At 52.7% G+C, this 27,315-nt stretch overlaps 2 protein-coding genes across 5 annotated transcripts in view; one reads left to right on the plus strand and one right to left on the minus strand.

Annotated features, from left to right (window-relative positions):
- Positions 1 to 9,422, plus strand: part of OSBPL11 (oxysterol binding protein like 11) — a 73,152-nt gene extending 63,730 nt beyond the window's left edge. For 2 of the 3 annotated variants that reach the window (XM_073551917.1, XM_073551918.1), the window contains exon 13: positions 8,767 to 9,422. In XM_073551917.1, coding sequence (XP_073408018.1) covers positions 8,767 to 8,823 — 57 coding nt within the window. In that variant the 3' untranslated portion in view covers positions 8,824 to 9,422. The remainder of the gene's footprint in view (positions 1 to 8,766) is intronic. The other variant, XR_012221455.1, reaches the window with a different exon arrangement.
- Positions 9,423 to 9,705: 283 nt separating this feature from the next.
- Positions 9,706 to 27,315, minus strand: part of LOC141054992 (TGF-beta receptor type-2-like) — a 105,329-nt gene continuing 87,719 nt past the window's right edge. For both annotated transcript variants that reach the window (XM_073551919.1, XM_073551920.1), the window contains 2 exons: positions 10,464 to 10,591; positions 9,706 to 10,384 (listed from right to left, as the gene is read on the minus strand). In XM_073551919.1, coding sequence (XP_073408020.1) covers positions 10,226 to 10,384; positions 10,464 to 10,591 — 287 coding nt within the window. In that variant the 3' untranslated portion in view covers positions 9,706 to 10,225. The remainder of the gene's footprint in view (positions 10,385 to 10,463; positions 10,592 to 27,315) is intronic.

Genomic DNA, 27,315 nt, shown 5'->3' on the forward strand with positions numbered 1-27,315 from the left:
ACTAGGCACCGTGCATTCCAAGTGTGGAACCTAACCGCTGCACTGACTAGGAATAAAGTGCACGGGTCCCGGCCACCCAGGGATCTGAACGCTCCATAGGCCCATTCAGTGTAGGAGAGGGACGCCAGCCGCGGCCAACGTATGGAGGCACCCACCCTGTTGTAAACCTCTGCATTAAAGGGACAATGAAGCAGGAAGTGCTCCATGCTTTCCAGCACGTCGCCACACTCCTCACGAGGGCAACCCCGGTCATCGGAGTTCCTGCACTTCAAGTTGTCCCTTACATACAGCCTCCCGTGGAAGCAACGCCAGGTCAAGTCCCAAAACTTCATGGGGATCCGCTTAGAATTTAAAAGCCCCAGCCCGACCTCCAGATCCCGGCCTGGGCAATCCTTAAGGGCCAGGGGCTTCTGGAAATGGGTCAACAGGACCCTCCTGTCAAGGCACTGCCTCGACATGGTCCTGATTTCCCACATTCCCAGACCCCACCGGCGGATCATCTTCAGAACCGGGGTAGCGTAAGCCGGAAGATGCCCATGAGGTGTGCGTAGGTCCTTCACCCGCCCTCCTGTCTCCCATTCCTGGAAGAAAGGCCAAAGCCAACCCTTGCAGGAGACTACCCACGGAGGAGCCCTCTCTAGCCAGAGGTTAGAGATGTTAGTCTTAAGAAAGGTGTTTACTAGAAACACCACCGGGTTGACCATACCCAACCCGCCTAGTCTCCTCGTACGGTATGTAACCTCCCTCTTGATTAGGTTAAGCTTATTCCCCCATAACAATTGGAAGAACAGGCTATAGACCCGCGTCCAGAGAGGTTCCGGCAAGATGCACACACTGCCCAGGTATATCAATAAAGGTAGCAGATAGCCTTTAGCCAGGGCAACCCTTTCCCTCAGGGTTAAAGACCAACCCTTCCATTGGTCCACCTTTTGGGCGGCGATCTTAAGTCTGCCCTCCCAATTTTGCTGGGGGTAGTCCCCGGGGCCAAATTCGATGCCTAGAATTTTGGCGGTGGCCTGGGGCCCTGGAAGGGTGTCCGGGAGATCAAAACTAGGATCTCCCCCTCCCAGCCAGAGACTTTCACACTTATCCCGGTTGATCATGGACCCGGATGCCTCCGAGTAGCGCACTACCTCCGACATGACCCAGTCCGCCTCCCCTCTCGAGGATACGAACAGGGAAACATCATCGGCGTACGCCACCACCCTCAGAGAGGAGCCAGAGCCCGCCCGGTCCATCCCGACTCCCGCCAACGGTCCACGATCTACCCTCCTTAAGAAGGGATCGATCGCGAACACGTATAAAAGCGGGCTCAGCGGACAGCCCTGACGGACCCCAGAACCCACCTCAAAAGGACGACCTGACCAACCATTCACCAGCGGAAAAGTCTCAGCCCCTTGGTACAAGATCTCTAACCATTTTACAAACCTCCCAGGCAGACCATACCTCAAAAGGACGGACCAGAGGTACTCGTGGTTGACCCGGTCAAAGGCTTTCGCTTGATCTAATGACAGCAAGTACCCCTTCCAGTGACCTGCCCTACCCTGCTCCACTGCCTCTCGGACACCGAGCACAGCACTAAAAGTACTGCGGCCTGGAACAGAGCAATGCTGGGCCCCTGAAAGGAGCCGGGGTGCAAACTTCACCAGCCGATTAAACAGCACCTTGGCCAGAACCTTCCGGTCCGTATCGAGAAGCGCTATGGGACGCCAGTTCTCGATTCGGGATGGATCCTTACCCTTTGACAGAATAATGAGGGCTGACTTCCTCATTGAGCCGGGAAGAGTGCCCGAGGAGAGACACTCATTAAAGACCCCTGTCAAGAGGGGGACCAAGGAGTCCCTAAAAGTCTTATAGAACTCAGATGTTAAGCCATCCGGACCTGGCGATTTCTTGAGCCGAAGCCCATCAATGGCCAGTCTCACTTCCTCTTCCCTGATTTCTTCTGCCAAAACACCAAGAGAGGGGTCACCCCCTGGCTCAGGGATGGCTTCAGCCAGGAAAGCCGACATCCTGTCCCGATCCAGATCCTTCTTTTCCAAGAGGTGTGAGTAGAAGGATCTGACCACCTCCAGGATCCCTGATTTGGATCTGTTCAGGGACCCCGTACTGTCGATCAGTCCTGTCACCATCTTACAATTCACTGACATCTTACAGTTTCTGTAAGGGTCGGGCGAGCGGTACTTCCCGAAGTCCCTCTCAAAAACCAAAGATGTGTGCCTATCATACTGACACCTCTTGAGCAAAGATTTCACTCTGGAGATTTCCTCTCGGTCACCTCCAGTCGAGACAAGCTGCTCGAGTTTCCTCCCCAGAGCCTGGTACAAGCGGTGCCTGTTCAGACTCCTGAGGCTCGAGAGCTGACGGAAGAACCCCGCCACCCGCTTTTTGAAGATCTCCCACCACTCTGACTTACTACTACAGAGATCCAACAGCGGTACCTGGCTCTGAAGAAAATCCTCGAAGGATTGTCTCACCTCCGCTTCTTCCAGCAGGGACGAATTGAGCTTCCACAGCCCTCTTCCCATCCGAGGAGTCTCTGCAACATTCAGAGAAAAGAAAATTAGACAGTGATCGGAGAACTCCACCTCAACGGCGGACACAGCAGAAAAGATGGCGTCCTCCTTCAAAAAAAACCTGTCTATTCTAGACCTACAGCTACCCCTATGGTAGGTGAAACCTCCGTGACCTGGGGTGTGCCGGATGTGGGCATCCACCAGGCGAGCTTCACTGGCTATGCTATTCAACGCGACGCTATCATAAGCCAGGCGATCTCCGGGACCCCCCCGGTCACGGGACCTCGTAATGGTGTTGAAGTCCCCACCGAAGACCACCTGTCGGCTCGTAAAAAGAAAGGGCTTGATCCTCAGGAAGAGACATTTGCGGTCCCACTTGGACTGCGGGCCGTAGATGTTGATGAGCCGGAGCTCTTGTCCCCTCATGAAGACATCTAGGATCAGGCACCTCCCCATTTCCAACTCAGTAACCCGTCGGCATTCAACTGCTGCAGTCTTAAAAAGGACTGCCACCCCGCTATACGGCTCGGCCGCAAGAGACCAGTATGAGGGCCCGCACCTCCACTCCCTCCGTGATTTATAGATGGCCCCCATGTCTGTTAGTCTGGTCTCTTGCAAGAATAAAATTTCTGCCTCAATCCGGGAGAAAAAATCAAAGGCCGTGAAGCGAGCCGCATCTGACTTAATGCTGGCGACATTAATAGACGCCAGCGTCAACGGGGCGAGTTCAGCCATCATGGGTGATCGAGTTGGATGGCCAATTTCTTCCCTACCCCGCTATTACCTCCTCCTGGGGAGGGGTCAGACACCTTCCTTTTCAGGGAAGCTCCCGACGTGTCCATCCCACCCCCCCCGGTGTCCTCGCCCCCGGGTTCCAGGTCTGTCCCCCCCTCAGGAGGAGCAATGCCCCCTGAGGGACGGACTCCGCCATCCCCTGAAGGACCCTCCGGTGTTGCCCCCGGCCCAGTACCCTCGTCTTGCGGTTCATCATCTGAACCCCCGAGGGCGCTGAACCGGTTGGAGAGTCTGATCAGAGGGGGGTCAGCGGGCCCTTCCGTATGCACCCTTGTGGTCGGGGGCGGGGGGGACTTTGAAGGCTTGTCAGCCTTCCTCCCCACCGCTTTGCGCTTGGCACGCCTGGTTTTGCCACCTGGTGCTGTAGGCTGCTCTTGGACATCCTCATCAACACTTTCATACTGAGAGGAATTGTCCGAGTCAGCCGCTTTCTCCTCTCTCTCCATCCTCCTGATCTCCTCACTCACCGCACTCTCCCCCAGGGCCTCAGAGGCTTTGGCCACGGGCCTGGAGGGAGGAGCAGGCATCACCCCGGTTGCCCGAGGCTCCACCTGTCCCTTACCTCCCTGGCGTTTTTCCTGCCTCCGCTGGTACGCGGGGCCCCTTGCAGCATTGCCCTTCCTCACTGGCCCCTCAGCCCTTCCCCCTTCGCCACCACCTGCCACAGCAGAAGCAGCGCCACCGGGGGTTGCCCCCCCGCGGTCTCCCCCCACCGGGCCTGTGGCGGCATTAGAGAAAGAGCGAGGGCAGCGGCTGAGAGGGTGACCCAGGTCACCACACAGGTGGCACCGAATGTCTTTGCACAAGGCAGCCAGGTGACCTACCCCACCACACAACGCGCACTTCTGCACCTTGCAGTTGGCGCTGAAGTGAGTGGGGTCGCCGCACTTGTGGCAGACCTTCGGTTGCCCCTGGTAGAAGACCAGGATCCTGTCCCTTCCCAGGAACGCCGAGGAAGGGATGTGGGTGACCGTGCCGCCGGAAACCTTCAATTTGACCATGAAGGTCCAGCCCCCCGACCAGATGCCAAACTCGTCCCTGTTCTTTTTTGGGACCTCGGTGACCTCCCCGTAACGGGAAAGCCACGTCATGATGTCCACGCCTGCGAGTGACTCGTTACATGTAACCACGGTCACTCGCTTGACGGAATTTTGGCGAGACACCGCTTGAGCCACGAAGTCTCGCCATCCGGGCTCTTCTCGCACCAGCTCGTAGTTTGACCAGAAGAGCTCAAGCCCCTCTGGCCGCACGAAGCTGACGTCGAAGAAGCGGGACGCCGAAGGGTGTATCAGGGCAAAGATGTCATTCGCCCCGAAGCCCATCTTAAGGAGGAGCTCCACCACCTTGCTCCTAGGTGGACAAGCTTCACTGCCCCCCCACCTAAGACGGACCACATTCCTTCTTGGCGGCCCCTGCCCGGCTGTGGGGAGAGACCAAACAGTCCCTCCCTCCCTTTGATTTTGGAAGGCTGCTAGGCCATGTCTCTCTATCCAGAAAGACAGGTCCACTGTCCTCCCCTCTACCATGATCGATCTTTCTCCCCTTTGGAGGGCCTCCAGGAAACGGCGGTGCAAACCGCCGTCCCCGGAGCCCGGAGGCGAGGAGACCCCCCCGGAACCACCCCGACCCCCAGCCGCGACCCCCGCATAATTACGTTGGGGCCTCGCGGCTGGGGGGGCAGACGGGCCAGCCCTCCCACCACTACCACCACTTGTGCCAGCACCCTCATTCACTCTCCCGTTCACTCTTTTATTATTTCCACTCGCTCCGGCACTCACTCCAGCATTTACTGCCACATTCACACTCGCACTCACTCCCTCATCCATATCGCTCACATCACCATTTATGTCCTCAAACAGCTCTTCAAAAATATCTCCTATCTCACTCCCACTCTCACTTCCAGATAGACCACTATTTACATTAGCAGACTTGGTGTTGCAGTACCCCTGCCTGCCTGCTGGGGGCCCTGACTGGCCAGTGCTCTGCTCCTTGGAGCTGCTGGCACTGCTCCAACTCTTGTCCAGGAGTGCCGCTGCCCCTTTAAATACCTCCGAGCAGAGCGCACTCAGTACGCCCTGCCCGAGCCTGGGAGCAGCAGCAGCTCCTGGGTTCTCTGGCTCCACTTTTTTTTCTTTTTGCGGTGTCTTTGCACTGAGGACAGGGACGGCCACTGCCACCGCACCCTGCCCTCTGCTGTTCGCCCCCGCCGGCTTCCCAAGGAGCGCCAGAGCCCCCGCACCACCAGATGGAGGTAAGCGGGCTGGGGACCCCGACAACTCCCTACCGACTTTTGGGGGCACTATGCTGCTTGAGGGGGTAGGCGGGACAGGAGGCAGTGGGCCCGCCAAGGCCACGCCCCCCCCGCCGGCCGCAGCCACCCCGGGCAGAGCAGTGACCCCTTGCGAGGCCACGCCCTCCCCAGGTGACGCGGGCACAGCGGGCGGGACAGCGGCCGAGGAGGACACGCCCCCCTCGCATGCCGCAGCCTTTGCAGGCTGGGCAACACTCGGGGAGGCCACGCCCCCCTCACGGACTGTCACTGCGCCCCTGAACCCACCACTTGATGTTGGCAGGGCTGGCCACTCCCCCTCATCGCCCAGCGGCGGCGGTGCCCCCAGCACGGACCCCCTTTTGGGTCTACGCGCCGGGGACCCCGCTCTTGCCACGGGCGCCGTCAGAGGAGCTACCAGCCCCTTGCATTTTTTTAGCTGCTGCTTCACAGCAGCCTCCACGCCCTTTCTAGGTCTCTGGACCCCCATAAGTGGACCAGACTTAACGGACCCGTGCGTGGGGGATCCAGAGACCCCAGCACTCACCGCCGGAGGTGCGGTCCTGGCTGTACCCGTGCTGAGCGCCAGGCCAGCCCCCCCTGCCACCGGGGACTGAGCCCGGACACCACTACTGCCAATACCGCCAGCGGCTGTTACACCACTGGCACCAGCACCGACCTCCATGTCGCTGCCTGAACCCTCACCGCCACCACCAGATGTGACGGTAAGGTCCAGGCACACATCACTCTGCCCGCGCCCCCGCTGCGGACCCACCACAGGGCCCGAGCCGGGGTGGGCAGCGGGTTCCATACAGCGGGACAGAGGGACCCCGGAAAGAGGGACAAACATAAGTTTGTCAGCCACGGTGTTTTTTGGCTTGCGCTTGTTTTTTTTCTTTTTCCTCTTTCCGGTTGCCTCGTCCTCAGGGCAGACCTCATCCCCAAAGAGCAGTGTGCCAAACCGCTCTGGGGACTCGATCTGCCTCACCTGTTGTAGGACGAGGCAGCCCCCCTCACTACTACTGTCCCCACTCCCACCAGCCTCCCCCTCGCCCCCACTTTCCTCCGAGTAACTGGAGTCCGGTGGGAGAGCCACTTGCTCAGGGGCCACCCCGCTGCATGTTACCTGGGTGTTGTTGCTCACCAGGCCTTCAGGTGGGGCAGGCGTAGATGTTCCGCCATCCTCCTCCTCTTGGCCCTCCACCTGGCAGGGGCCTCCCGACCCCCCAGGAGACCCTCCGGTCATGGCTCTAAACCGGTCATCGTTTTTCAGTTTCTCTGCAAAGGGGCCGCTCCCACTCAGGATAGCCGCCCGTATCTCCTCCAAGGCCCTGATAGCCCCCTTCAGCCTCTCCACCGTGGCGGAGACCTCAGCTCGTCTCGAGGCGGGGAGCCGGTTCTTAGCCACCGCTCGTGCTCCCCTTAACTCCTCCCGGAGTTTTGTCAGCTGTTTGGCGGCCTCCTCATATTCGCAGAGGTGCGCATGGATGCGGGAGGCGTAGATGGTAGATGGCTCTCCCTCAGCTCTGGAGCCCCAGATGTTGGGGGGCTCTGCCTCTGCACCTCTGCTCTGGGCCGCCACTCCTCCGGGAGGAGGAGCCGCCACGGTACCAGCTTCGGGGGGCCCGGTGTCCCGGGGCTCCTGGGTCCTGCGACCCCCTCTCTCCTGGCTCCGTCTCTTCCCCATCTCCCTGGGACTGGCTGGCTGCACCCTGGCCTCCGGATGGTGCTGAGGCCCCCCACCCCAAGCTGGCTTGCCGGAGGGTGGGAGCCAGGGGCACAGCCCCGGCGCTCAGTCCCAGGGAAAGTCCTCTTTCCTGGGAAGGGGGCAGATGGAAAGTCCTTGCAGGAAAAAACCTCCCTTCCCAGGAGCTTAGCAAGGCCCTAGCCTGCAGATGCTCAGCACAGATGCTCCTCCTCTTCCTGGGCGTGCTCTATCCTCCAGTCACCTCCAGAGCTGCACTCACTATTCTGCTGTTACACCTTACCCTCCAGTCACCCCCAGAGCTGCACTCATTATTCTGCTGTTACACCTTATCCTCCAGTCACCCCCAGAGCTGCACTCACTATTCTGCTGTTACACCTTAACCTCCAGTCTCCCCCAGAGCTGCACTCACTATTCTGCTGTTACACCTTAACCTCCAGTCACCCCCAGAGCTGCACTCACTATTCTGCTGTTACACCTTACTCTCCAGTCACCCCCAGAGCTGCATTAACTATTCTGCTGTTACACCTTATCCTCCAGTCACCTCCAGAGCTGCAGTCACTATTCTGCTGCTACATCATGTCTTATTCTCCAGTCACCTTCAGAGCTGCAGTCACTATTTTGCTGTTACATTGTATCTTATCCTCCAGTCACCTCCAGAGCTGCACTCACTATAGTGCTCTACATCATGTTTTATCCTCCAGTCACCTCCAGAGCTGCAGTCACTATTCTGTTGTTACACCTTATCCTCCAGAGCTGCAGTCACTATTCTGCTGTTACATCGTGTCTTATCCTCCAGTCACCTCCAGAGGTGCAGTCACTATACTGCTGTTACATCACGTCTTATACATATGTTTAGAGGTGACTGGAGGATAAATCATGATGTGACTGCCGCTCTGGAGGTGACTGGAGGATAAGTCATGATGTGACTGCAGCTCTGGAGGTGACTGGAGGATAAGTCATGATGTGACTGCCGCTCTGGAGGTGACTGGAGGATAAGTCATGATGTGACTGCAGCTCTGGAGGTGACTGGAGGATAAGTCATGATGTGACTGCAGCTCTGGAGGTGACTGGAGGATAAGTCATGATGTGACTGCCGCTCTGGAGGTGACTGGAGGATAAGTCATCATGATGTGACTGCAGCTCTGGAGGTGACTGGAGGATAAGTCATCATGATGTGACTGCAGCTCTGGAGGTGACTGGAGGATAAGTCATCATGATGTGACTGCAGCTCTGGAGGTGACTGGAGGATAAGTCATCATGATGTGACTGCAGCTCTGGAGGTGACTGGAGGATAATGCATAGGTTCGCTATAGATGCTCTGTGACCTGCCCTGTAACCCTCTGTGCTGCTGGCTGCCCCTCTTTTCTGTGGGCTCTTTCTGCCTGTATTGGGGTGGGGGCCCTGTAGGTCTCGCCCCGGCGCCATGTTTGGTGTGTGGCCCCTCACTGCCCCCTGTGATCTGTTTTTGTTGCTTGCAGGGTGACGGCTGGATCTACAACTGGCCGCTGTGGAAAAGTGGCAGCTCCGGACTATAGACGGGGTCCGGGCAGGACCCGCACCCACCGAGGACTGCGTCCCAGCAATGGTGTGTACTGGCCCCTTCTCCACGGGGGGCCGCATCTCTGCACCCCCTTATAACCGCTCCCCACGTTCTAGGATGGAGGGTCCCCAGCGTGGAGACGGAGACCAATCCCCTGCTCTCATCCAGTGTTACGCGGCCTCTGACCGGCCCCTGAGCGGACGTACCCCGGGGCCGCTGCCTGCACGGGGCCTTCTGTGGATCAGAAAGCGGTCTCGGCCGTGGTTGGAGGGTCCGCCGTCTGCTGCTGTTCAGGTTTAACCCTTTCCCTGCACATGCTGCCTGTGAGCTTTCTCGGATGGACTGCAAGAGACGAGCAGGAGGACGCGATTTTAACCCCTCTCCTGCCATGGACTCACTGATCTTACAGCTGGCGGGATGCAGCTTGCGCAGTGACTGGAGGATTCAGCTTTCTCTGTACAGTACGAGTGGTGCCTTATCTCTACTGAATGTCGTCTTCCAATCTGTGTGTCTGTTCTTGTGTGAGCGCCCCCTCTGGACAACGGCTTCAGAGCAGCGGGGAGAGGAATGAGAATAAATTGTGAATTGTCTCCAGCAGTCGTCCGGGGGTCTGTATATTCACAATATAATGTCCGACAACACTTCGATCTCCAGTCACCTCCAGAGCTGCACTCACTATTCTGCTGTTACATCGTGTCTTATCCTCCTGTCACCTCCAGAGCTGCACTTACTATTCTGCTGTTACATTGTCTTATATCTCCAGTCACCTCCAGAGCTGCGGTTGCTATTGTGTGGCGTAACATGTCGGCCTTGTGTCCTAGCGGAGCTGCTGCTGTCGGCCCCCGCTGATGGTGGTCTCGTCCATTTATCGGGCGTGTTTACTTTTTCATTGTTTATTGCTCAGACGTGGTTACAATGAGAACAGCGCCGTGTGAACAGATGTTTGATGCAGCGTTTGTCTGCAGCTCCCCTGAGAATCGATGGGTTTCCATGGTTACAGAGTGCCCGCATCGTGCAGTCGTGCTGCTCCATCTGCTGGATCTGACTACACGGGGCGTACGTGTGGCCTGTAACCATGGAGACACATCGGGCTGCAGGAGCTCTGCTGCTCCGTGTAGGAGAACGCCGCCATCACGCAGCTTCGTGCGGCGGCCGTCAGCGGCGGCGGCAGGCCTCGTGTCCGGCCACCTCTGCTTCATACTGCAGCTGTGATGGATGTCAGTGTATACTGCTGTTCTGGCAATCTCTTCATGAACCAGAGGGCTCAGGATGAGCAGCTATCATAACCCCACAGGAGCAGGGGATTGTGGCTGAGGCCTCCATGACCTCTAACAACACGTTCCAGGCCATGTTTAACCCTTTCCTGCACGGTGCCTGTAGCGGCCGGGATCCGAGCGCTAACATTGGCTGTAGTGATGGCCGGAGCTCGCGGTTTTGCCCTCGGCGTCCATCTGTCTCATCAGGATAAACCGCTCGGCCACGCAGTGAGCGGTCAGACGCGCCTCAGGGTCGTGGTCCCAGCACTCGCTGATGGTGTCACACAAGACGTCCAGACCCTGGAAAGAAGGTCAAAGGTCAGTGACATGGGTGGGGAATGGAGCTCGCCCCGAATCTCCGGTGACTCCGCAGCCTCACCGAGTGCCTCCTCCAGCTGGTGGGAATGTCCGGCCGCCCCCGTCCATATAACACAACGTCCCGCATGGCCTCCACACACGGCGGCTCCTGCACCATCGACCCAAAGGGCAACTCGTAATTCTTCACCTCTGTGAGGGCAAAGACATCAGTAAGTAAAAGGGGCTCTGCCTGCAAGTCGCTTTCCCGCGGACCCTGCACTCATTTACCCTCATCAATTATTTCTGCAGTATGGGAAAAAAATGGAACCAGTCAACATGCTGCTGCTGACTGATCGCACAAGGATGCGTATACATTGCTCACTAACAAGCTGCAGCGGAACCAGTGTCCACCGGAGAGGCTGCGGGTAAGTGGGAAGCAAAGTCAGCGGCAGCTCCATCCTCAGGTCCATCTGTCAGCGGCAGCTGTCACCAGCATCTCCGTCAGTCAGCGGAAGTGCCATAATCAGCAGCTCCGTCAGTCAGTGGCAGCTCTGTCACCAGCAGCTCCGTCAGTCAGCGGCAGCTCCATCACCAGCAGCTCTGTCAGCGGCACCTTTTTCAGCCAGCAGCCGCTGTCACCAGCAGCTCCATCAGTCAGCGGCAGTTCAGTCATCAGCATCTCCGTCAGTCAGTGGAAACTCCAGCATCAACAGCTCCGTCAGTCAATGACAGCTCTGTCACCAGCAGCTCCGTCAGTCAGCGGCAGCTCCGTCACCAGCAGCTCTGTCAGTCAGCGGCACCTTCTTCAGCCAGCAGCCGCTGTCACCAGCAGCTCCATCAGTCAGCGGCAGTTCAGTCATCAGCATCTCCGTCAGTCAGCGGAAACTCCAGCATCAACAGCTCCGTCAGTCAGTGACAGCTCTGTCACCAGCAGCTCAGTCAGCGGTAGTTCAGTCATCAGCAGCTCCGTCATCAGCAGCCCCATCTGTCAGCAGCAGCTCAGTCAGTCAGTGGCAGCTCCGTCACCAGCAGCTCCGTCATCAGCAGCTCCGTCAGTGCAGCTCCATCAGTCAGCAGCCGCTGTCACCAGCAGGTCTGTCAGTCAGTGGTAGCTCTGTCATCGGCATCAGCTCTGTCATCAGCAGCTCCGTCATCAGCGGCTCCATCTGCTGGGGAGGGGGTCAGGTCCTGAGCAATTGTGGACATGGTGAAGAGGAGCAGGACAAACTAGAGAGAGGATCAACATGTCTGAAAAAGAGGGAGTATTGGATGCAGCATGACCCTGCTTATCTGAGAACCGCAGCAGCACAGGAGAAATCCAGAATACAGCTGGGGGCTCAAATTACATGTTCAGTTTGTCTGAAGGCGGAGACGGTGACGCCAGCGCTGATTGGAGCTAGGCATCATGTGTCATAACACCGCATCATATCCAAGGACCGTAAGTGTCGACAGCGCGGGATCGGAGCTGGCACAGGAGGTGAGTATAGGCTTTATTATTTTATTGGGGCCGAACATTTAGTTTAACCCCTTTCCGACGTTGGGCGTAATAGTACGCCAATTTCGGACTCCCCCTACTTGGTGCGGGCTCCAGCGTTGAGCCCACATCTTTTCCGGCACATGTCAACTGTTTTGAACAGCTGACATGTGCCTCTAACAGCCACGGGTGGAATCACGATCTACCCCCGGCTGTTGACTAGTTAAATGCGGCTGTCAATCTTTGACAGCCGTATTTAACTCATGCTTGCCGTAAGCGCATCGGAAATGCCGATCGGTGACCCCATCACATGATCACGGGTCACCAGTGTGTCGGCATGACAACCAGTGGTCTCTTGGAAACTTCTATGGTTGTCACTGCTGGATTCCTATGAGCGCTGCCCGGTGGTCTGTGCTCAAAGCAAGTGAGTGATTCTTCTACATACAGGTGATCTGCTCATCGCCTCTGTGTAGCAGAGCCAGTCGGGTTGTGGCAGCTTCTAGTCTCCCATGGAGGCTATTGAAGCATGCCAAAAGTAAAAAAATATATAAAAGGTCAAATCACCCCCCATTCGCCCCATTCAAAATAAAACAATAAAAAAAATCAAAAACATATATTTGGTATCGCCGCGTTCAGAATCGCCCGAGCTATCAATATAATAAAAGAATTAATCAGATCGCTAAACGGCGTAAGGAGAAAAAAAGTCAAAACGCCAGAATTAGATTTATTTTGGTCGCAGTGACCTGCAGAATCATAACGGCAGCTTAGTTTTAGCATCTAGTTAACATGGTAAAAAAAAACACAAAATAACTGTGGAATTGCACATCTTTTGCAATTTCACCACACTTGGAATTTTTTTCCTGTTTTCCAGTACACGGTATGTTAAAACCAATGGTGTTGTTCTAAAGTACAACTCGTCCCGCAAAAAACAAGCCCTCACATGGCCATATTGACGGAAAAATAAAAAGTTATGGCTCTGGGAAGAAGGGGAGTAAAAAACAAAAAATGCAAAAACACTTCTGGTCGTGAAGGGATTAACAAGGGGTTGTCCTAGTAATGGACAACTCCTCTTAGATAACTAGCAGAACTGAGAGCGCGGGGAGCGTGGCAGGCAGGGTGATGTGGCAGTGTGCCACGTGATGCAAATAGTCCAGGGACTGGTACAGGGTGATGACAGTGTGGTGACTGGCATGGGGCAGAGGCAGTACAGGAAAGGAAAGAAGATGGAGCCAGAAAGTTACAGGCCAGTGAGCCTTACTTCTATATCGGGAAAGACCTGTGAACAAATTATTAAACAGCATGTATGTAAGTACTTGGATAAGAATACAGTAACTAACCAGAGCCAGCATGGGTTTATAGCAAACAAGTCATGTCAGACTGATCTAATTTTCTTCTATGATGGAATCACTGACTGGGTGGATCAGGGAAATGCTGTAGATATAGTATATCTTGACTTCAGCAAAGCATTTGACAAAGTCTCTCATACAATCCTTATTGAAAAAATGACTAAGTATGGAATGGACAAGGCAACTGTTAGGTGGCTTCATAACTGACTCAGTAACCGTACACAATGAGTGGTGATAAATGGTTGCGCATCCAATTGGGAAAATGTTTGAAGTGGGGTACCACAAGGCTATGTCCTGTCTCCAGTGTTTCAAGTGGGGTACCACAAGGCTCTGTCCTGGCCCCAGTGTTACAAGTGGGGAACCACAAGGCTCTGTCATGGCCCCAGTGTTGCAAGCGCAGCTCTTAGATACCCGCTGTTTACCTTGGAAATCAGCTCCCAGTGTCGCTGATCGTTGGTCTCTTGCTATCACACGAAGCGATGCATGCTGGCCAGTGGGAGTCGAATGATCAAAAAATGGCCCAGGACGTTCGAGCGCGATCAGCGATACCCGGCGGGGGGGGGGGGGGGGGGGGGCGGTCGCTGATCCATGTCACACACAGCGATCTCGTTGGCGATATCGCTGTGTGTGATGATGCCTTAACCCTAGACAGATAAAAGATTCAGAAGGATCTAGATAAGTGTGAACAATGGGTAGCGACTAATAGAATGGTATTTACCAGGGAGAAATGCAAGATTCTACCTCTGTGCAAGAAAAACAAAAATTACATTTACAGAATGGGAGGAATAGATCTAAGGAACAGCACGTGTGGGTATACTAATAGAACACAGACTGCACATGACTCAACAGTGTGATGCAGCAGCAAAAATGACAAATACAGTTCTAGGATGTATTAAGAGAAGCATACAGTCTAGATCACGTGAAGTCATTGTTGCCTTCTACTCCTCTTTGGTCAGACCTCATCTGGAATACTGTGTCCAGTTTTGGGCGCCACATTTTAAAAAAGACATCAACAAACTGGAGCACGTTCAGAGAAGAGCGACCAGAATGGTGAGCGGATTGCAAAGTATGTCCCACGAGGAACGGTTAAAGGATCTGGGAATGTTTAGCTGCAAATAAGAAGGCTAAGAGGAGACTTAATAGCTGTCTACAAATATCTGAAGGGCTGTCACATTGTAGAAAGATCATCTTTATTCTCATTTGCACAAGGAAAGACTAGAAGCAATGGGATGAAACTGAATGGGAGGAGACACAGATTAGATATTAGAAAAAACTTTTTGACAGTGAGGGTGATCAATGAGTGGAACAGGCGGCCACGAGAGGTGGTGAGTTCTCCTTCAATAGAAGTCTTCAGAGGCTGGACAGACATCTGTCTGCGATGATGTGGTGACTCCTGCATAGAGCAGGGGGTTGGACATGATGAACCTGAAGGTCCCGATGACCTTGGAGGTCCTGATGACCCCGGGGGTGCCAATGACCCTAGAGGTCCCTTCCAACTCTAACATTCTAGGATTCTATGACTGGCATCAGTGTTCCTCCTGGACAGACACGGGAGCCTGACTGCCGCTGCTGCTTCTGCAGCATCCGATGTACATCGCAGGGGAGATGAGGAGAAGGAATCATTTTTTTTGTCTTTTTGATGAGAACAGAGATGGTTCTGGACATTTTTGAGGTGCAGGCAGGGGCGTAACTACCAAGGTTGCAGGAGTCGCACCTGCAACAGGACCCGAAGTGCTTAGGGGCCCGACCAGTCCAGCAAAGCAGCAGCCGGCTCCTGTGAATATTAGACAAAAGCGAGCTGCTTTCAGTTTCACTACAAGCAACAATGTCGCTAGGCTCCTCCTCCTCCCACCAGTGTGTGTGATGATGTCCCTGCGCTGACTGATCCTGCGATTCCCGCCTTGCACTAGAGAGGAGAGAAGTGAAGTCTTCTGAACATATATGTGACCAGCAGGAGAGGGGGGGCTCGGAGCAGCATGGTGGCAGGCAGGGCCACTGTATGTGACCAGCAGTAGCCAGCAGGAGAGGGGGGCCTGGAGCAGCATGGTGGCAGGCAGGGCCACTGTATGTGACCAGCAGTAGCCAGCAGGTGAGGGGGGGCTCGGAGCAGCATGGTGGCAGGCAGGGCCACTGTATGTGACCAGCAGTAGCCAGCAGGAGAGGGGCTCGGAGCAGCATGGTGGCAGGCAGGGCCACTGTATGTGACCAGCAGTAGCCAGCAGGAGAGGGGGGCCTGGAGCAGCATGGTGGCAGGCAGGGCCACTGTATGTGACCAGCAGTAGCCAGCAGGTGAGGGGGGCCTGGAGCAGCATGGTGGCAGGCAGGGCCACTGTATGTGACTAGCAGTAGCCAGCAGGTGAGGGGCCCGGAGCAGCATGGTGGCAGGCAGGGCCTCTGTATGTGACTAGCAGTAGCCAGCAGGTGAGGGGGGCCTGGAGCAGCATAGTGGCAGGCAGGGCCACTGTATGTGACCAGCAGTAGTGTTATGAATGGAAAACCGAGGAGGAAAAAAAAGACAACAATCTAAGTCTCAGAAAACCAGAGAGGTTGGTAACTATGCAGATTGCAGATTCCTGATCCTAACCACACAACTAGCAGCAGTCGTGGAGCCTTCCTACGTTGGTCCTAGACGCCTCGTCACAACCGGAGAACTACATAAGCCTAAAGCAGGAAAAGAGGAAAACTAATTGCCCCAGAGCAGACCCCAAAGGAAAGACAGCCCCCCACATGTATTGACGGTGAAGCAAGATGAAAATACAAACAAAGGCAGAAAAATAGGCTGAGCAAACGATGGGGCCCGGCTAACTAAAAAGGACAGAAAAGGAAAGACACTGTCTGCAATCTGCCAAAAAAACCTACAAAAATATTGTCCAACACTTCTGATAGCAAAATTAACCCTGAAGTCACTAGACTTCTACACCTATATCAGCACTCTGAAATATTCTGAGACAGAGCAAAAAAGAGGCCAATCTAATAAGGGACAAAAAGCAGATTGGCAAATACTGATTAATAGGAGTGGAATTTCAGCATAGCCCCAGCAGGGGCAGGCTGATTACACAACAAACTGAATTGACCAACAAGCGCAAGTGTGAACATTAGCAAAAAACAAACTTAACTTGAGAAGACTGGAAGAGAGCTGAAGTCCAGGACCTGAGAAGCAGACTGAATCACCAGCACCAGGATAGGGCGTCGGCTGTCTTATATCCAATCTGATACTCCAGAGATCCAATCGTTATCTTCCTCATCAGGTGGCAGATCACTACCACTTAAACCAACCGCACTACCTCCTGTCACCACCAGAGGGAGAACGGAAGGGGAACTCTCAACTGGTGAAGCAGAAAATGTGTTCATGACAGTACCCCACCCTTGAGGAGGGGTCACCGAACCCTCATCCATGCCACCAGGCCGATCAGGATGGGCCCGGTGAAAAGCACAAACCAATTTGTTGGCATGAATATCAGAGGCAGAGACCCAAGAATTATCCTCCTGGCCATAACCCTTCCATTTGACCAAATACTGGAGTCTCCGTCTAACCAAACGAGAATCCAATATTTTCTCTACCTCATATTCCACATTGCCTTTAACCAACACAGGGTCAGGAGGTGCCGCCATAGGACCCACTGGCTCAACAAACCTCTTCAACAGTGACTTGTGAAATACGTTATGGATCTTGAACGTAACTGGAAGAACCAATCGAAAAGAAACAGGATTAAGAATCTCCAAAATCTTATAAGGTCCAAAAAATCTGGGCTTAAATTTTGGAGATGCAACCTTCATAGGAATATTCTTAGACGACAGCCAAACCATATCACCCACTTTAAACCGGGGACCAATGGTCCTATGCCGGTTGGAAAATCGCTGGGCCTTTTCCTGAGAGAGGGACAACTTATCCACCACTTGATCCCATATCTGATGCATTCTCTTAACCACAGTGTCCACACCTGGGCAGGACGAAGACTCCACCTGCCCTGAAGAGAATCGAGGATGAAACCCAAAATTACAGAAAAAGGGTGACATCAAAGTGGCAGAACTAGCTCTATTGTTCAGTGCAAATTCGGCCAAGGGCAAAAATGAGACCCAATCATCTTGATCAGCAGATATAAAACATCTTAAATAAGACTCCAGGGTCTGGTTTGTTCTCTCAGTCTGCCCATTGGTCTGAGGATGAAACGCGGAGAAGGATAACTGAATTCCCAGATTGGAACAAAAGGCTTTCCAGAATCTGGAAACAAACTGAACTCCTCTGTCGGACACAATGTTCTCAGGAATCCCGAGCAACCGAACCACCTGTTGTAAAAACAAGAGTACCAACTCTGAAGAAGAAGGCAACTTAGGGAGTGGTACAAGATGGACCATCTTAGAAAATCTATCACAAATCACCCAGATAACAGTCATTCTCTGAGAGACAGGAAGATCAGAAATAAAATCCACAAAGTCTCGGAAAATATCATTCATGAAGCACTGGAAGACAGAAGGGGCATTAGTGAGCCCAAAAGGCATCACCAGGTACTCACAATGTCCCTCCGGAGTATTAAACGCCGTCTTCCATTCATCCCCGTGCTTGATGCGAATAAGATTATACGCCCACAGAGGTCAAGCTTGGTAAACCAGCAGGCACTCTTAACTCTGGAGAATAGATCAGAAATCAGGGGTAACGGATACTGATATTTAACCGTCATCTTGTTAAGGGAACGATAATCAATACACGGTAGAGTTGAGCAACTTTTGGTTTTTTAGGGTCGCATTTCGTTTCGTGAAACCCGACTTTTCCAAAAGTCGGGTCGAGCAAGATCGTCCGATTATAGGGAAAAGTCGGGGTCGTCCCGAAACACGAAACCCAATGTAAGTCAATGGGGAATAAAAGTCGGCAGTGAGAGGAGGACAGGAAACACACCTACAGTGCCCATTTGAATGCCAAAAGCATCAATTCTTCTTTCTTAAGCTAGTCAACCTTAATTAACTTCATAATACTAGTTACGCACTGAAAAATGGGGGTTATTTGGCTACAAACTGTGGGGGGGGAGGGCTGGCTCCAGGTTTTCATGTGCCCTGGGCGAAAGAGCGCCCCTTTAACACATACCACAACTCATCATGCTCCGATACGGCAGAGAAATAGCGGTATAGTACAATGAAAAATACCTCACTTTTTACATCTCATGACGAGGCCCATCTATTTCTCCATACAGAATCATTGGTCCCATATAATGTTTGAAACAGTATATGATGAGCTCCACATAATGCTACAGTATATGTTGGTCCCCATGGATGAAGCTCCACTGTCTTATGGGCCCAAATAATGCTCCAAACATAATGGGCCCCATTTCTAATGCTCTAGTGTATAATGGGCCCTGTAAATGCTGCTCCAGTGTCTGATGTCCACCTTTGGAATGTTCCAGTGTATGGTGGGCCCCATCTATCATTCTCCAGAGTATAGTGCTCCCCAAAAATTGCTGTCCCAACATTGAAAACAATCAAATAAGTCTCCTCGCTAGGGAATCCCTGTACTAGTCTGGACAGGTGCTGTAGCTTGCTTAACAGCTCGCCAGCCGTTCTCACGCCCAGTATGGATTACACGTGATTGCACAAAGGTGAGAAAGGGTACCGTATCCCCGGATAACATGTATGGATAGCGTACACATTCAAAATATATGTCTCAGGAGGCAGGCTGAGACGGTGTCAGGCCCAGTATGGCTTGCACGTGATTGCACAAAGGTGAGAAAGGGTACCGTATCCCCAGATAACATGTATGGATAGCGTACACATTCAAAATATATGTCTATACAGCATGAGGCAGGCTCAGACGGTGTTAGGCCCAGTATGGATTGCACGTGATTGCACAAAGGTTAGAAAGGGTACCGTATCCCTGGATAACATGTATGGATAGCGTACACATTCAAAATATATGTCTATACATCAGGAGGCAGGCTCAGACGGTGTTAGGCCCAGTATGGATTGCACGTGATTGCACAAAGGTTAGAAAGGGTACCGTATCCCTGGATAACATGTATGGATAGCGTACACATTCAAAATATATGTCTATACAGCAGGAGGCAGGCTCAGACGGTGTCAGGCCCAGTATGGATTTGACGGCCCAGACTACACAGCGGAGGAGCAGGGAGAGGTAAAGATTGCAAATGCTGGGGCCCTGCCCAAGCAAGGGGGGCCCACTCGTGGGCGTCGGTACTGGCACTGGGCCCCTCATAGTACAGCGGTGTGTCTGACGGCGGGTGTGCACCACCACCGTCAGAGACACTTGATTGCACTATGAGGGACCCTGTGCCAGTGCCCGCGCCCAAGAGTCGGCCTACCCACCTGTCCAGGGCAACGGCACTCGCACGGTGTCGTGCGGTAGGTGGTGACCCCGGCCATGGGGGGGGAGGCAGCACAGTTAGGGAGTTTTAGAAAGTGGCATATGTTGATGTTGGACATTCAGCTGATGCAAAAGGCGAAATAGGTGAAGTCCCAGGAAGAGGTGGACCAAAGCAAGCCATTTTTCTGTCACCCTATGTGTCATCAGGGGAAGGTGGGACAAAATCCTTGGAAACCCATGCGTGGTTCATTTTAATGAAGGTTAGATCATCCACATTTTGGGTTGACAGACGGGTCCTTTTTTCTGTCAGGATTGATCCAGCTGCACTGAAGACTCTTTCCGATAGCACACTTGCAGCTGGGCAAGCGAGCTCCTGTAAGGCATATTGTGCCAATTCAGGCCAGGTGTCCAGTTTAGCGGCCCAATAGTCAAAGGGGAATGACCTGTGTGGGAGAACATCGATATGGGAGGAAAAGTAGTTTGTAACCATAGTTGACAACTGCTGTCTCCTGTCACTTTCCATCGATGCAGTATTACCAGTTGTGTGAGCGGTACTTGAAAAATCAGTCCACAACATTGTCATGAAACCCCTGTCTCCAACGCCACTTCTGCTGTGTGCACCACGAACACCTCTGCCAAGCTGCCCCCAGCCCGTACGGCTCGTGTGAGAACCATCACCGCTGCTGTGTGCTGGGAATGCCTCAAGCAACCGATTTACCAGAGTTGCTTGTTTATTAGCCAATATTAGGTCAAGGTTCTCCTGTGGCATGATGTTTTGTAATTTGCCTTTATAGCGTGGATCCAGGATGCTGGCCAACCAGTAGTCGTCATCGTTCATCATTTTGGCAATGCGTGGGTCCCTGTTTAGGATCCGCAAGGCATAATCTGACATGTGGGCCAATGTTCCCGGTGTCAATGATGCACTGCGAGTGCTGGGTGGAGGAGCACTTTCTGGCAAATCCACATCCCTCCAGTCACGCACAAACCCTGTACCAGACCTTGCCACGCCAACATTTTCACTTGCCCCACGAGATGCATCCTCCTCCCCTAAGTAATCATCCCCATCATCCTCCTCCTCCTCCTCTTCTTCCTCCACCTTGTCCAGGAGAGGTCCCTGAGCAGACAATGGCTGAATGTCATCAAGGATTCCCTCCTCCTCATCAACATTGGCTGCAGAAGCCTGCTCCTTAAGGTGCGTCAAAGTTTGTATGAGCAGACGCATAAGTGGGATGCTCATGCTTAGGATGGCGTCGTCTGCGCTTACCAGCCGTGTGCATTCCTCAAAACACTGAAGGACTTTACAGAGGTCTTTCAGCTTCGACCACTGCACACCTGTCAACTCCATCTCTGCTCTCAAAGTGCCTGGCCGTGTATCCTCCCACAAATGCATTATGGCCTGCCTCTGCTCGCACAGCCGCTCCACCATGTGCAGGGTGGAGTTCCACCTTGTTGCAATGTCGATAATGAGGCGGTGGTTGGGAAGGTGGAGCAATCGCTGCAGCTTCTGCATAGGAACGGAGTGTACAGGCGACCGGCGGATGTGCGCGCACAGTCTTCGCACCTTCTGGAGCAGGGCTGTTAACTCTGGATAATTTTTGAGGAAGCACTGCACCACCAGGTTCAAGGTGTGAGCCAAGCAAGGTATGTGGCTGAGTTTTGAAAGGGCTATGGCTGCCACAAAATTACGGCCGTTATCACTAACTACCTTGCCTGCCTCAAGATGTACACTGCCCAGCCATGACTCAGTTTGTCGCTTCAAGTACTCGGCCAGCACCTCGGCGGTGTGTCTGTCGCCCAAACACATCATCTGCAACACAGCCTGCTGACGCTTTCCACTAGCTGCTCGATAGGGGGACACATCGTGTGCAACAGTGGCAGCTGCAGATGGAGTGCTCGTACGACTGCGCTCTGTGGACGAGCTTTCGCTTCTGGAGGAGGAGGAGGAGGAGGAGGAGGGTCGAACACCTACAGCCAACTGTTTCCTATACCGTGGGCTAGGCAGCACTGTCCCACCACCGCTGTCCCCTGTGGACCCTGCATCCACCACATTAACCCAGTGCGCAGTGATGGACACGTAACGGCCCTGGCCATGCCGACTGGACCATGCATCAGTTGTGAGGTGCACCTTTCCGCTCACTGACTGCTTGAGTGCATGGACAATGCGGTCTTTCACATGATGGTGGAGGGCTGGGATGGCTTTGCGAGAGAAGAAGTGGCGACTGGGTAGGTCATAGCGTGGTACTGCATAGGCCATGAGTTCGCGGAAAGCTGTGCTTTCCACCAACCGAAAGGGCATCATCTCTAACGAGATTAGTTTGGCAATGTGGGCGTTCAAACCCAGTGTACGCGGAAGAGAGACTGAGTACTTTCTTGACCTACTCATAGTGTCTGGGAGGGTGAGCTGGACTTGAGAGCTGCATATGGTGGAAGTAGCGGTGGACAGGGCGGACTGAGAGAGGGTTGATGATGGTGATGGAGTTGGTGTTCTTTCTGATGGCCTAGATTCAGTATTTCGTTGATATAACAGTGGGATTCCCTGACTGCTGTGGCCTTGCAACGACACCTCAACATTTGCTGCTGTGCTAACCGGTGGGCTTACAGTGGGGGAAACAATGTAGCGTTGCTGACTACCTTCGTTGTGATCAGTTGCACATGTGGCACTTGAGGTTTGGTGTTGTGTCCACGCTTGCAAGTGCATGCTGGTTAAATGTCTAAGCATGCAACTGGTATTCAAATTTTTCAGATTTTTCCCTCGGCTAAAGGTCTTTGCGCACTTCTTACAGATAACCTTGGCCTGATCATGAGGATTTTGTTCAAAAAAGTGCCACACTGCACTCTTCCTACTTTGGCAGACATTTTGCGGCCTAGCACGCTGTGATCTTTTGACCCTCTGGACAAGCTGTCCAGCAACTCTTTTGATTTTTGGAACCTGTCTTTGGAGTGCTCCGGGCCTGCCAGATAACAGCTGTTGCGATGTCGATGTCTGCTGTGGATGCTCCTCATCTGAGCTATTGGAAGCAGCACCCTCTTCCCCCAATGGATGCCAATCTGGGTCAACAACTGGGTCATCCATCACCTCCTCTTCTATGTCATGTGCACCTTCCTCTGTGTCACCGTGTATGGTGGTATAGTGTGCGGGAAGGGGCACCTGAGTCTCATCAGGGTCAGAATCTGGCTCTGTACACTGCGAGGACAATGTAGTGCTCTGAGTGAATGTACCAGCAGAATCATCCATCAGCGGCTGTGCATCAGTGCACTCCATGTCAGATTCATCTTGGCCTGGGTAATTCACCATTTCACTTGATAATCCAGGCATGGTATGTGAAAACAGCTCCATGGAGTAATCAGTAGTATGGCCTGCGTCATCCTTCAATCTTGGTTGGGGTGAAGGACACAAGGAAAGGTGTGGTTCATGAACATGAGCCTCCAATGACGACTCAGTGCTTTTACTTTTTACAACTGAAGAAGAGGAGGCGATAGAGCTGGAGGCTGAGTCAGCAATGTAAGACAAAACTTTTTCCTGATGCTCTGGCTTTAAAAGCGGTTTGCCAACTCCTAGAAAACTAAGCGTTCGAGGCCTTATGTAGCCAGACGATGACGCAGGGTCAGCACCTCCTGCATTCGGTCCTATTTTGCTCTTGCCACTACCATCAGATCCACCACCAACACCATCATTACCAGCTGCCAACCCCCGCCCAATTCCACGGCCTCTTCCACCAGCCTTCCTCATTTTTGGTAGAAATGTAGACAAAATCCAACAAACTATATAGTAATGTAAAACAAGGTACAAGGTGTCTATAGGACAGGGGAGATTTTGAATTTCTGCACACACTTGTGGACAGTGGACACTTTTGGATTGTGTGAGGCCCACTGATATCTGAGCGCTATGTGACAGGCTCGATGGCACTGCTGTGACAAAAGTGACTAGAGGATAAGGGAGATTTTGAATTTCTGCACACACTTTTGGACACTGGACACTTGTGGATTGTGTGAGGCCCACTGATATCTGAGCGCTATGTGACAGGCTCGATGGCACAGCTGTGACCAAAGTGACTAGAGGATAAGGGAGATTTTGAATCTCTGCACACACTTTTGGACACTGGACACTTTTGGATTGTGTGAGACCCACTGATATCTGAGCGCTATGTGACAGGCTCGATGGCACTGCTGTGACCAAAGTGACTAGAGGATAAGGGAGATTTTGAATCTCTGCACACACTTGTGGACACTGGACACTTTTGGATTGTGTGAGGCCCAATGAATATCTGAGCGCTATGTGACAGGCTCGATGGCACTGCTGTGACAAAAGTGACTAGAGGATAAGGGAGATTTTGAATATCTGCACACACTTATGGACACTGGACACTTTTGGATTGTGTGAGGCCCACTGATATCTGAGCGCTATGTGACAGGCTCGATGGCACAGCTGTGACCTAAGTGACTAGAGGATAAGGGAGATTTTGAATTTCTGCACACACTTGTGGACAGTGGACACTTTTGGATTGTGTGAGGCCCACTGATATCTGAGCGCTATGTGACAGGCTCGATGGCACAGCTGTGACAAAAGTGACTAGAGGATAAGGGAGATTTTGAATTTCTGCACACACTTTTGGACACTGGACACTTTTGGATTGTGTGAGGCCCACTGATATCTGAGCGCTATGTGACAGGCTCGATGGCACAGCTGTGACCAAAGTGACTAGAGGATAAGGGAGATTTTGAATCTCTGCACACACTTTTGGACACTGGACACTTTTGGATTGTGTGAGGCCCACTGATATCTGAGCGCTATGTGACAGGCTCGATGGCACTGCTGTGACAAAAGTGACTAGAGGATAAGGGAGATTTTGAATTTCTGCACACACTTGTGGACAGTGGACACTTTTGGATTGTGCGAGGCCCACTGATATCTGAGCGCTATGTGACAGGCTCGATGGCACAGCTGTGACAAAAGTGACTAGAGGATAAGGGAGATTTTGAATCTCTGCACACACTTTTGGACACTGGACACTTTTGGATTGTGTGAGGCCCAATGAATATCTGAGCGCTATGTGACAGGCTCGATGGCACAGCTGTGACAAAAGTGACTAGAGGATAAGGGAGATTGGATTGCTTTTAAAAAAGCAGTTTGCGGAGCAGTGGGTAAACAGCAATGCCAGCCTGTCAGGAAGCCTTAGAAGGCAGCCCAACAACCGACACCACTGATACACCACTATATAGCCTCCCCTTGCACTGCACACACAGTGACTGGTGTGTTGTGCAGGCCAAATTGCTAGCAGCAGAAGCAGTTTTTTTGTCTTCTCAGCAGGACAAAAAAAAAAAAATTGGGATTGCTTTTAAAAAAGCAGTTTGCGGAGCAGTGGGTCAACAGCAATGCAGGAATGTCAGGAAGCCTTAGAAGGCAGCCCAACAACCAACACCACTGATACACCACTATATAGCCTCCCCTTGCACTGCACACACAGTGACTGGTGTGTTGTGCAGGCCAAATCGCTAGCAGCAGAAGCAATTTTTTTGTCTTCTTCCCTGCCTAACGCTCTCCCTACAGAATCAGCAGCAACCTCTCCCTATACTAAGATCGGCAGAAGTAAGATGGCGGTCGGCGTGCACGCCCTTTTATACCCCCTGTGACGCCCACCAAAGCAAGCCAATCACTTGCATGCCCTTCTGAAAGATGGTGGTGACCCGTGCCTATGTCATCACGTTGCCCACAGTGTCCGTGGATCCTGATTGGCTGAAAAAGAGCGCAAAACAAACTTTTGAAACGCGACTTTGGCGCGTAAGTCGCCGACCTCGTGGCCGACCTCATCCTAGGGTCGGGTTTCGTTTCATGAAACCCGACTTTGCCAAAAGTCGGCGACTTTTGAATTTTTTCGACCCGTTTCGCTCAACTCTAATACACGGTCTTAATGAACCATTTTTCATGGCCACAAAAAAAACCAGCACCTAAAGGTGACGAGGATGGTCTAATATGACCCTTCTCCAACGACTCCTTAATATAGGATCATATAGCCTCGTGCTCGGGTACAGATAAGCTGAAAAGCCGACCCTTGGGAAATTTACACCCAGGCATTAACTCAATTGCACAGTCATAACTCCTATGAGGAGGCAAAGACGCAGACTAAAGTGGGTTTTACACTTGGCGATATCGCTAGCAATATCGCTAAAACGTCACTGATTTTGTGACGTTATAGCGATATCTATGTGTGATACTTACCTCCGACCGGCTCCCCCACTGTCTGTCGCTGATCGCTCATGATCGGGCGGCTCCATTTCTCGTCAGGCGCTTCCTGCTGTGTGAGACGAGCGACGCTGGAGGCGGGCGGGAGGACATCTGGATCGCTGTGTCTGAAAGGTGAGTATCGTCCGCTGCGTCGCTGCTGCATCGCTGTGAGATCTTCCTGTGTGGAAGCTCACTAGCCATCATTTAGCGATGCACCAGCGATCCTGACCGCGTCGGATCGCTGGTGCATCGCTAAATGTACAAGGGCCTTTACTCTCACTAAATACATCAGCGAAATCAGCCAGATAATCAGGAATATCATGAGACTGAGGAGAGGTGGAGAAAATAGGAGCGTCCCTAAGAACACACTGACAACCCCAACTCACCACAGACACAGATTTCCAATCCAAAACTGGGTTATGAGTTTGCAACCAAGGAAAACCCAGAACAATAGTATCATGCAAATTATGCAGCACCAGAAATTTACAATTTTCTTGGTGGTCAGGGGCAACTAGCATTATCACCTGGGTCCAAAACTGAGGTTTATTCTCCGCCAAAGGAGTAGCAACAATACCCCTCAAAGGAATAGGCGTCCACAGAGGCGTCATGGACAAACCACAACGTTTAGCAAAGTCCAAATCCATCAGATTCAGAGCTGCTCCTGAATCCACAAAAGCCTTAGTGGAAAACGTGGATAAGGAGCAGATCAGAGTAATTGCCAAAAGAAACTTAGGTTGTACTCTGCCCACAGCAAATGTGTGTGCAAAACGTTTCTCTCATTTAGGGCAGACAGAAATAATATGATAGACGTCTCCACAGAAAAAAACACCGCTTATTACGCCTTCTAAACTCCCGACGTTGCGCCCTAGACAAAACCCCATCACATTGCATAGGTTCAGACATTTGTTCAAAAGGTGGCAGCGCCTCCCGTGTAGTTTTACATTCACGTAAACGCCGATCAACTTGAATGGCTAATGACATAGAATCATCCAGACTGTCACGGTCACGTGTGTCGGGACGCAGATGTTTCCGCAAGGCGAACCCATGTGACACACGTGACCCTGGATTCACCGCCTCCAGTGGGGCGCATTTAAATAATAAAACGTGCAGGTGGATACGCCGCCTCCACCTGGCGAATTTGGGTATTACACGTTATACATACAATCTGGAAACCCCGCCTCCAGTACGGCGAATTTAAATAATAAGGGGGACCTGGGAAACATTAACAGTGGTGGGCCCTGCGATAGGGAAAAGGGAATTGGAGACCTCCTGAGCTCCCCTGAGCCAGTGTCCCTGCACTCCTAGCGGTCCCTATGCCGGTTCCGCACCGGGCGCCGCACGCGTACCTCAACGCCCCTTGCTCGCCCTGAACCTAAACCCTCACTAGGGAATAGGTCAGTGCGGAAACTAATCCCACCACTGCACTAATAACACACATGAGGAAAGAGACAATACAGGGGAAACACCACTTAGCTTTGCTCTGTTGCGTACGCTCCTAACAACAGAGCCCACCACCTGCGTGTATCTTCTCCACCTGGATCCATCACCATAACAGGATCCTTCACCTTAGTGCAGCCTTGG

This window comes from Dendrobates tinctorius, unplaced genomic scaffold (genome assembly GCF_039654945.1).
Source record: "Dendrobates tinctorius isolate UK_male_01 unplaced genomic scaffold, ASM3965494v1 ptg000182l, whole genome shotgun sequence".
In the NCBI taxonomy this organism is placed as follows: Eukaryota; Metazoa; Chordata; class Amphibia; order Anura; family Dendrobatidae; genus Dendrobates; species Dendrobates tinctorius.